This window comes from Mus pahari, chromosome 6 (assembly GCF_900095145.1).
Source record: "Mus pahari chromosome 6, PAHARI_EIJ_v1.1, whole genome shotgun sequence".
NCBI lineage: Eukaryota > Metazoa > Chordata > Mammalia > Rodentia > Muridae > Mus > Mus pahari.
Genome location: NC_034595.1, coordinates 40,695,428 through 40,706,419, shown reverse-complemented (window position 1 = coordinate 40,706,419; position 10,992 = coordinate 40,695,428). Strand labels below are relative to the sequence as shown.

The following is a 10,992-nucleotide window of genomic DNA, read 5'->3' as shown; positions in this document are numbered from 1 at the left end:
TTCCAGGCCCTGCTCCCAGCCAGGTCGGTGGCCGCGGCGACACAGCGGGGATCGCGGAGGACGCGGCCGCAGCTCGCTGAGGTGCCTGAGCCTTGGAGGGCGGCAGCCGGGGTGCGCAGGCCGTGACGGCCCCTCCCCCGCCTGTGCGCAGCGGCCGAGGACGACAGCCCGGGCCCGGAGGAGGTGAAGCGGTCACGTAACTGCCCCGGGTGATGAGTCACCCGCTCTCCTGGCAGATTTGAGGTGCGTGCTGCTGCTGCTGCTGCAGTTGTTGCTGTTGTTGCTGCCGCTGCTGCAGGGCGGACGTCGGCGTGCCCAGAGCGGTGCTGCGGCGACCGCTGGCTTGCCCTTGCTTCGGCGACCCCGGGGTTTCCCGAGAGCGTTCTCTTTGTAGCGTCTGCGGCCTGCAGCTCGCTGCGAGCTCCCGCTTCTCCCATGAAGGTGTCTCTCGGTAACGGCGACATGGGCGTCTCTGCCCACCTGCAGCCCTGCAAGGCTGGGACGACGCGGTTTTTTACCAGCAACACGCACAGTTCTGTCGTGTTGCAAGGCTTTGATCAGCTCAGAATAGAGGGCCTGCTTTGTGACGTGACGCTGGTTCCTGGCGATGGAGAGGAAATCTTCCCGGTTCACAGAGCCATGATGGCGTCGGCCAGTGATTATTTCAAGGCCATGTTCACAGGAGGAATGAAAGAGAAAGATTTGATGTGCATCAAGCTTCATGGGGTGAACAAAGTTGGTCTGAAGAAAATCATTGATTTTATTTATACTGCAAAACTGTCTCTTAATATGGATAATCTCCAGGACACTCTTGAAGCTGCCAGCTTTCTACAGATCTTGCCGGTTTTGGATTTTTGTAAAGTGTTTCTTATATCAGGCGTCTCTTTAGATAACTGTGTTGAAGTCGGACGGATTGCTAACACCTACAATCTTATAGAAGTGGATAAATACGTAAATAATTTCATCCTGAAGAACTTTCCTGCCTTGTTGAACACTGGGGAGTTTCTAAAACTCCCCTTTGAACGGCTTGCCTTTGTGCTCTCCAGCAATAGTCTCAAGCACTGTTCGGAACTCGAGCTCTTCAAGGCAGCCTGCCGCTGGCTGAGGCTGGAAGACCCTCGGATGGACTATGCCGCAAAATTAATGAAGAATATTCGCTTCCCACTGATGACACCACAGGATCTCATCAACTATGTGCAGACAGTAGATTTCATGAGAACCGACAATACCTGTGTGAATTTACTTTTGGAAGCAAGCAATTACCAAATGATGCCATATATGCAGCCAGTGATGCAGTCGGACAGAACTGCCATTCGATCTGATTCCACTCATTTGGTTACCTTAGGAGGAGTTTTGAGACAACAGCTAGTTGTCAGTAAAGAGTTACGAATGTACGACGAAAGGGCGCAGGAGTGGAAGTCACTAGCCCCCATGGATGCTCCTAGATACCAGCATGGCATTGCTGTTATTGGAAATTTCCTTTATGTAGTTGGTGGCCAGAGTAATTACGATACAAAAGGAAAAACGGCTGTTGACACAGTTTTCAGATTTGATCCTCGTTATAATAAGTGGATGCAGGTGGCATCATTAAACGAAAAGCGCACATTCTTTCACCTGAGTGCCCTCAAAGGACATTTATATGCAGTTGGTGGTCGCAGTGCAGCTGGAGAACTGGCCACAGTAGAATGTTACAACCCAAGAATGAATGAATGGAGCTACGTTGCAAAAATGAGTGAACCCCACTATGGCCATGCTGGAACAGTATATGGAGGTTTAATGTATATCTCCGGAGGAATTACCCATGACACTTTCCAAAATGAGCTCATGTGTTTTGACCCAGATACAGACAAATGGACACAGAAGGCTCCTATGACTACAGTCCGAGGTCTGCATTGCATGTGTACAGTTGGAGACAAGCTGTATGTCATCGGTGGCAACCACTTCAGAGGAACAAGTGATTATGATGATGTCCTAAGCTGCGAATACTATTCGCCAACTCTTGACCAGTGGACACCAATTGCTGCTATGCTAAGAGGCCAGAGTGATGTTGGAGTTGCAGTCTTTGAAAACAAAATCTATGTTGTTGGTGGATATTCCTGGAATAACCGGTGCATGGTAGAAATTGTCCAGAAATACGACCCAGAAAAAGACGAGTGGCATAAAGTTTTTGATCTTCCAGAGTCGCTTGGTGGCATTCGGGCTTGCACTCTCACAGTTTTTCCACCTGAAGAAAACCCTGGATCACCTTCTAGAGAATCACCTCTTTCAGCACCTTCAGATCATTCTTAGAGCCAAGGTGTAATACCTTTCAGTGTATCATGGATGGTCTTGTATGTCCCCTTCTATTGTTTCTCCTTATTGCTACAGTTAATAGACAAAAAGGTAACTTAGACTTTTTTTTTTTTTTTTTTTTTGGTTTGGCTTCATATTGTTTAGTAAATGGCTAACAAGTGCATTTTGAAAAGTATTAAATATATTCAGCTGTTTTAACAAGTGAAAAAAATACATAGAAGATTAGATGTTTTTTGTGGTGTTACATGTGTCAAATTATAGATGATCATAGTAAATGTGTAATTATGTCTGTTATACTAAAAATTAAAACATCTGATTTGACTGAAACATTAAATGGAAGTCCCCTCTTCTAACGTAATATAAAGATTGCCAAGGTACAGCTACCTCCCTCTTGGATAGTTTTGGACAATCTGTTATCTAGGTTGTGTGATTAGTCTTAGAATATTTGAAGTTTCTTAGGTAGACAGAAATAGTAACAATTTTAACTAGAAGAAACAGGTCAGGATTTGTTATCTCATTGGAGAAAAATTAATAGGTGTGTACACTAGTCCGATATTCATGCTCACTCAAAAATTTTTGTGTACAAACTTTTCGACTTGATAGAAACTTCAACTGTTGTGAAAATGACCTTATATTTTCTTCCAGAAAGCAGCTAATTTTATTTCAATGAGAATTCAATACCAGAGAGTCCGTGTCTAAAGTCTTAAACAGAATTTAGATAGCTAAGGGCTACAACAAACTAAATGGACAGCCAAATTTGTCATTTAATGGAATTTTTTCTTTAAATGAAATTTAATTAGTTTTTCTGTGTATTCTGATGTTACATGCTTTTTAGCAGAAAACAAGTTTCAAAGAACTGTTGTTTGTTTTTGTTTTTGTTTGTTTGTTTTGTTTTTGTTTTTGTTTTTTTATCATTAACTTTTACCTGTGAAATTTGGGAGTTAAGGAAGGCAAAGAAGCATTCTCAACAAAGCTCCAGGATTTTAAGTTTAGTCTCCTGCCTCAGTCACTCTGACATGCTTGTTATGTGATTTTGAGTGATTTTTTTTTTTTTTTGGTGCTGCGGAGCTGGTAAGCGTCCTGTAATGTGTGAGCTGCCTCAAGACTGTGATCTGAGCAAACAGAGATACACCCTGTTCTGCATCAAATCAGAAATATGCCTTTTTAGCCTTGACTCAAAAATAGAACCAACTCAGATCCCCTAAGAAGTCAGCTGATTTCTTTAAGGCAGTGCTAAAGTAGATCTTCAGTCTTCAATACTGTGGGAATACTTTCTGACTGAGAATTACATGGGAAAATCTTGAAGGGAACTTATCAGATAAATGGAATTATAGTGTCTCCTGGTAATGAGTGATACTGAATATGTACTTTCCTGGGAAAATTGTTCAACTGAAGGAAAAAAAAAGACATGCATGCATGCATGCATGCACACACACACACACACACACACACACACACACACACACACACACAAGTCCTGGGAGAGTGCCAGAGTGCTGTTGACAGTCCCTTAATGTAATTCAGACAAAGGGAAAGGATTTGGCTTCTGGCTTCTGAACTTTACTTAACTGCCCATAAGTGTTGATTCATTTTAATGCTTTTCATGATTTCTGCATTGACAGAATTTTCATACTTTGTGTGTTTTTTTAAAATGACTGTATTTTTTGTTAACTTCAGACATATTTGATTACTTTTAGAAGTTAAGGTAGAAATTGCTACTAACTTTGTGTATTGAATAAGCAAGTAAGAAATTGCATCCTGATTTTTTTTTTCTTTTATTAATAGCAAGATTGAATACTTGTGTATTTTGAATACCTACATTTCCCTTTGGTCAAATGTCAGTGTCCTTTTCCTTGTGATATCTTTTGGAGTTGCTTTGTTTTTCATACAAGTTAGAGGATCTCTTTATATAATAAAATTACTTAACTGATATTTTCTTGTATTGCTTTTTTTTCCTTCCTCTCAGGCTCTTAGTTTTACAAATGGAGGCTGTTCAGTAGTTTTTGAAACCAAATTTGTCCCTTCTATATTTTGGCCTTTGGATAACTTTACTATGGTTTATTTTATTTTATTTTTTTATTGGATATTTTATTTATTTACATTTCAAATGTTATCTCCTTTCCTGGTTTCCCCTCTGCAAACCCCTATCCCCTCCCCCTCCCCCCCTGCTTCTATGAGGGTGCTTCCCCACCCACTCACCACTCTAGCTTCACAGCCTCTCTACCATTCCCCTACACCGGGGCATCCAGCCTTTACAGGACCTAGGGCCTCCCCTCCCTTTGATGCCACCATGGAATTGATATATTGCTTTTTCATACTGGTTGTAATATGCTGAGCTGATATTGCAAGCCTATTTTCTGTGCATGCTTTTCCTTCTTTTTCCAAAAAAGCATTTCTGTGTTCTCAATACATTTGTTCTGTAATTAACAAGTACTCCTAGTCCAGGTAAGCACACTGTTCCATCTGCATCACTCTTAAGTCTTAAAGGTACACCTCTCCTTTTATTTTCTAGTGTTCTAAAAAGCTTTTCTTTGTTCTTACTACATTTGACATTCTTGTTCTGTAATTAACAAGTACTCCTTAATCAGGTAAGCAGATTGCTCCATCTACATCACCCTAAGTCTTATACATATACCTCTCCTATTACTTTCCAGTGTTGTATAGTTGATGGCTCTCTTGGTAATCATACAGGTAGCTAGCTGGTAGTATATCACTATGACTAATTAAAACCAGAACTTCTATTAAGATGGAAATTTTAAGTGACTTAAATAATAAGCATATATCATTACAAAGCATTTTTAACATTTTAGTTTTTCCCAGTTATTTCTCAACTATTTACAAGCTTTTCTGGTATAAAAGTAAGATTTGCCCTACAAAATGAACAGGAAAATAAAGCATAAAATAAATATTATTTTTGATTTTACACGCTGGCCATAAACCCTGTGAATATTGAGTTCATTATACATATACATAAAGACATTGACAAATAGTTTTTAAAGCTGCTAATTCAAGTTTCAGAGTCAAACTATGGTCACTATGACTTGCCTAGTTTTCATGTGTAGGTACTAAGAAATAATATGCATGAAGTTTATCTCTTAATTACCAAATGCATCTCATTATGAAAAGCAGATTCTTTTGGAGGTGGTGGAGCAGGTTTGTAATCCCAAGATTTGGGGAATGGAAGCAGGGGGATTATGCATTTAAGGCCAGTCTAGGCTCTATAGGGAGACCCTGTTAGGAAACAAAAAGATAAATTGCATTTTTTGTGCTGATAAATCCAAACTTGAATTTTTCTTTCTTTCTAGTGTAGTTTATACATTGTTCATCTTAAAATTTTTTCTGGCTCAAAATTGAAAGTACTTTGTTCTTAGGAAAAACATTTCTACATATGACAAAGTATCCTTAGCTCAACTAAAGTCTATGGACAGACTGACTCTGTAGCTATGTTTACATCTGTAAGGTTCATGTTTCCTCTTGGAGCTTGTTGAGTTTTCATCTTAGGACTGGAGAGATGGCTTAGCACTTATGATATCTGTTTGTGCTGGGCAGTGGTGGCACACCTTTAATCCCAGCACCTGGGAGGCAGGCAGGTAGATTTCTGAGTTCGAGGCCAGCCTGGTCTACAGAGTGAGTTCCAGGACAGCCAGGGCTACACAGAGGAACCCTGTCTCAAACAAAACAAAACAAACAAAAAAATTCTTTGCTTTTGCAGAGGACCTGGGTTCAATTCCCAGCACCCATATGGTGGTTCATAAGTAACTGTAGTTTGATCTTTTGCCTTCTGACTTCTGTGGGCACCAGACAAGCACATAGTACACATACATACATACATACATACATACATATATACATACATACATACATACATTCAAGCAAAATAAGTCTAAAAATACTGTATGCATTGGGTTGTGAGGAGGTGTCTTAAAACTGCTTTACCCAGAGAAGCAGTCATTTAAGTAGGCAGTCGTGACCAGTGGCATTTTATAATTTGTGTGTGTGTGTGTGGTTCATGTGTATGTGTGTACACATGTATATATGAGTTCTGGTGTCTGTGCATGTGTATATATGGCCTCATATGTGTGTGTAGGTTCCTGTGTATACATGTGTGTGGATGCTAGAGGCTGAAGCAGGGTGTCTTCCACGGTTGCGTTTCCTCCTTGTTTTATTTTAAGACAGTATCTCTTACTGAATCTTCAGCTCATCACTTCAGCTAGACTGGCTGACCAGAAAGCACTGGGCATCCTCCTGTCTCTATCTCTACAGCACTGGGTTATACATGTGACAAGCAGTTACTGAGACAGCTCTTCAGACCCACCCAGGAGTTTAGTCGAGGATTTTAATTTAGTTTAGTCAATAATTCAAACAGGTTGTTTGAAAATGTTGTGTCCATGTAGTATATAACTTTATGAAAGTGCCATAGATTTTACACTTCTATATACTGATACTTGACTAATCCCCAAATTTCATCACTGTAAGTAAACCTGGTAAAACTTTTTAATTATTATACATAAAACTTAACCCCATGTATTACCAGGTGACACAGTCAGTAGTAGCTTGAGCCTCTTGGGATTTGTTACTGTCTACTTGTCTTAAGGAAACCTACAGATATAATCTTGTCTTTGGAACAGGGCAGGTTCCTGATTTGGCATGGAATTGTGCATGTCTCATGCTTGCCAGCCGTGTCTCAGAGCTAAGCCATGCCTAAGAGATTAGAAGTAACTGGAGAGCTACACCTTCAGTATAAGACTGACTCCACTGGCCTGGGAGATGCAGCAGCTTTGTGGGATTTTCACACAACACCTCCAAGACATTCAGACTTGGTATTTGTCCAAGTGCTAGATGACCTCAGCACTTCTCTTAGTGGAGTGAAAAAATCAGTGTACTCAGAAACTGGCAGATGTCCAGTTCCATTCCAATAGGATGTGTTCATCCAAGGCCTACTGCTGAGGTACAAACCCACCTGAGTGCTAATCTGTCCCCTAAATTTTTTTTTTTTTTTTTTTTTTTTTTTGTTTTTTTTTTTTTTTTTTTTTTTTTTTTGTTTATGCTACTTTTATTTATTTATTTATTATTTTAAAGAAGAGAAGATGAAATGACACAAATGCAGTGCTGAGGCCATCATGGAAGGGAGTAAGGGGGGGTGTAGAGAGAGACAGCTCAGTGGTTAGAGCACTGGCTGCTCTTGCAGAGGATCTGGGTTCAAATCCAAGTACCCGCATGGCCAGATCACAACTCTCTGTAACTCCAGGGATTGCACACCCTCCTCTGGCCTCTGTGGGCACGAGGCATGGGTATGGTGTACAGACATACATACAGCCAAAATACTCACACATACAAGCTTCATAAAGGTGAAAGGAGAAGGAACTGAAACAAGAAGGCCTAGATGAACTGTGAACTAGAAAGATCAACAAGAGTGTGTGCACAAGGCAAGCGTTTCTAGCTTGGCCCAGTTTAACTCCTGGGTGCACTGCTTATCTGCTTGGCCTTGGGCCGCTCTGTTATCACTGGGACCCAGGATTCACCTTGGGAAATGTGCTTCCTTTGTGGTTGAACTTTGTGATGCACTCCCCACCCCCGCCACCCCTTTTCACCTCACCTCATCAAACTAAGCTAATCACGAGAACCCTGTTCTCTTTGCTGATAAGAGGTGCAGGGAAGGCAAATAAAATAGGAGAGAAGACGCTATGGATTGAATCACGTTCAAACACAACTAATTCGTTGCAAAGGTACCTGAATAAGGCCCGTGGATCACATGCAAGGCCAGTAGGAATTGTCTCCTTGTCGCCCTGTTCTTGACATACACGTTCCCATTTTCTGCAACCTCTGGTGTACTAGAAGGACAGATACACTAGAGAAACCACAAGTCTCTATCCGGCCACAAGTGGGAGCTTATGCTGAAAGATGTCCTTGGCTTGCTGGCATTCTCTCCAGATTTGGCTGTCAGAATTGGCTAGTGTAAAGGTCACTTTCTGCCTCCAAACTTGTTGATCATTGGCGGGAGCAGAGGGCTGTGTTTGAACTGTATGGCAACATGTTATCCTCAGAACTTTGGAAAGCACCCAGAAGAACTGAAGGCATACATTCCTTGCAACCTACTTTTAATAAAGGTTCAACCTCTTCTAGCCCACCACCCAGCAGAGGGAGTGGGGAAAAGCTGTTAGGATATGTGGGAAGTAGACCTGTTCAGCAATAGTTCTTTGGGGGGTGAGCTTGATCTTCTTGGGCAGCAGGTTCAGTCCTGTAGCAAACACCAAATACAACTTAGCAGCTGCTTACCAGTCTTCTAGGCAGAAAGACACCATGCACGAACCAGCAACTACAGTCCAGTCTTTTCAGCAAGCAGACACCAGACAGCTGTAGTTCAATCCTGAAGAAACCACCAGGCTCCCCAACCAGTCTGGGGAGAGGCCACTGAAGCGGTAAGTTGTTACCACAAGTTGAGCTCAACAGTTCTATGTAAGGCAAACTGATACACGTGTGCCTTTAGTGAAGAATAGTGAGGTGGAGCAAACCAAAGCTCGGTGCTTGTCTCCCATTGTCTGTAGGGTCATATTTACACTCCTTCATCAAGGATCCTTTCACATGTCTGCTACATCCAAACATCCCCTCACCCATGTCTGCTCCAGAAAAACAGCCTTTCACCTGTTTGCTTTAGCAAGATATCCTTTCACCTGTGTGCCCCAGCAAAACATCATTTGATATAACTTTCCAAAGAACTAGAACTTTCCACTCCAAAGAACTGGTGAGGATCTTAGTATGGCTCTGAGGCCAGGAAGGGAAAGAACTGTGTGTTGTGTGCTTAAGAAGGAAATGTTTGGAAATAGAGGGAGAGCCTTCACAGTCTCACAAACACACTGGCTCTCTCCACAAACACTCACTGACATGGAGAGTACCGGGAGAGTAAGATAGGACTGCAGGAGAAACACATTTGTCACCCCAGAGAAGGGGACTAGACAGGATGGGTCTCATACAGGATGGTTTGGATTTAATTAGGTGCAGATGAGGTCAGGAGGCGTGATACATTCTCTCCAGTAGTGACAAGCACAACAGGCCCCCCAAAATCTGGGTGCTGTCCCGAGGCAAAAGTTCATGGAAACTTAATCTCCTGGAATCGTGGCATCCTGTATAATGAATGCTCCANTTTTTTTTTTTTGGTTTTTCGAGACAGGGTTTCTCTGTGTAGCCCTGGCTGTCCTGGAACTCACTCTGTAGACCAAGCTGGCCTCGAACTCAGAAATCTGTCTGCCTTTGCCTTCCAAATGCTGGGACTAAAGGCGTGCATCACCACCTCCCGGCTGTCCCTTAAATTCTAACACTTAGATGTTCGATCCTAGATGTCATTTTTGTACTTCTAAAGTTGTATACAAGTACACACACCTTATCTCTTTATATTTCCCTTTAGAGCTACTACTCTAGATTTGAGTTTACTCTTTTAAAGAGAGATTCTTGTAAGCAAGAAACAATGTTCATGGTTTCTGATAGAGTCAGTCTACAGAAAACAGTGCCATTGGAGGGAAACCAAATCATAAATCATACAGTTGTCTTCACGGTATCTAAAAAGGCACTGATTGCATTTAAATGACAGACAGCACACTTGGCAAGGAGCACTTATGAGTAAGAGACGTGATGATGATTGCCCTCAGGGAACAGGAGGACATGATTATGATTAATTAAACACTACTCAGTGGAGTTTGGTGCTTACTGTTAATAAAGAGAGGAAGTGGGTTTTCTATGCATAAGACTGTTTTTTTTTTGTCAGCAGGCATAATTTGACCTCTCTTAGGATGCCCTTTATTACTTTTCACAAGTTGCTTTTGTCTAAAATTGTTAGTACTTTATTGAGGAAGAACTTAGATTCACCATTGTTAGGTTTCTGATTCTCCTTCCCTTTTCAGTCGGTTGTTGGCTTTCTACATATTACAGAAAGACTTTAGTGTGTGTGTGTGTGTGTGTGTGTTTTAAGACAGGGTTTCTCTGTGTAGCCCTGACTATCCTAGATTTCATTCTGTAGACCAGGCTGGCCTTGAACTCAGATTCACCTGTCTCTGCCTCCAAAGTGCTGAGATCAAAGGTGTGCACCCCCACCATCACCACCTGGCACACACACACACACACACACACACACACTTGAGAGTGTGTATGTGTATATGAGGGCATATGGGTTTATTTACTCCTCAGTGTGTGTGTGTCAATGAAGGGGTAGAGGTTGGCGTCATCTGTCTTCCTCTATTCTTGCCATTTTTAAGACAGCATGTTCACTAAACCTCAGGCTCACTAGCCAACAAACCCCCAGGACCTTCCTGTTGTCCTCCTGTGTCAGCACAGAGGTCCAAATGTCCCACAGTGCCTGGCCCTTACATGATGCTGGGGTCCTCATGCTTGTGCAGCAAGCGTTTTACACACTGAACCAATTTCATAGCCCTCGTTCAGAGCTTTTATCATGAATTTTATCAAATCTTTTTTTCCTGTATCTTTCCGGGTGACCATGATTTTTTTTTTATCTCCCACCCTATGATAAGATACACTTATCTGTTACAACACTGAACTTTGTATTTCTGGAATGAAGCCAAGACAATGTTTATACTAAGTCACGATCCGTTTGAGAATGGAAAGGCAGAAGAGGGACTTGCTCCATTTCCATGCATCTCTTTTGTTTTGTTTTGTTTTTGTTTTTGTTTTTTTGTTTTTTTAATTTTTTCA

At 41.7% G+C, this 10,992-nt stretch overlaps 1 protein-coding gene across 1 annotated transcript; it reads left to right on the top strand.

The window, feature by feature from the left end:
* The first annotated feature begins 238 nt into the window (after positions 1–238).
* Klhl9 (kelch like family member 9) lies at positions 239–4,231 on the top strand. Its single transcript, XM_021200586.2, has one exon. The coding sequence runs from the start codon at positions 436–438 to the stop codon at positions 2,287–2,289; it is 1,854 nt and encodes a 617-aa protein (XP_021056245.1). The 5' UTR covers positions 239–435; the 3' UTR covers positions 2,290–4,231.
* The last annotated feature ends 6,761 nt before the right edge of the window (positions 4,232–10,992 follow it).

Excerpts from the sequence above, each read along its gene's own strand:
- Klhl9 (XM_021200586.2), top strand. The coding sequence starts at position 436 with ATGAAGGTGTCTCTCGGTAACGGCGACATGGGCGTCTCTGCCCACCTG.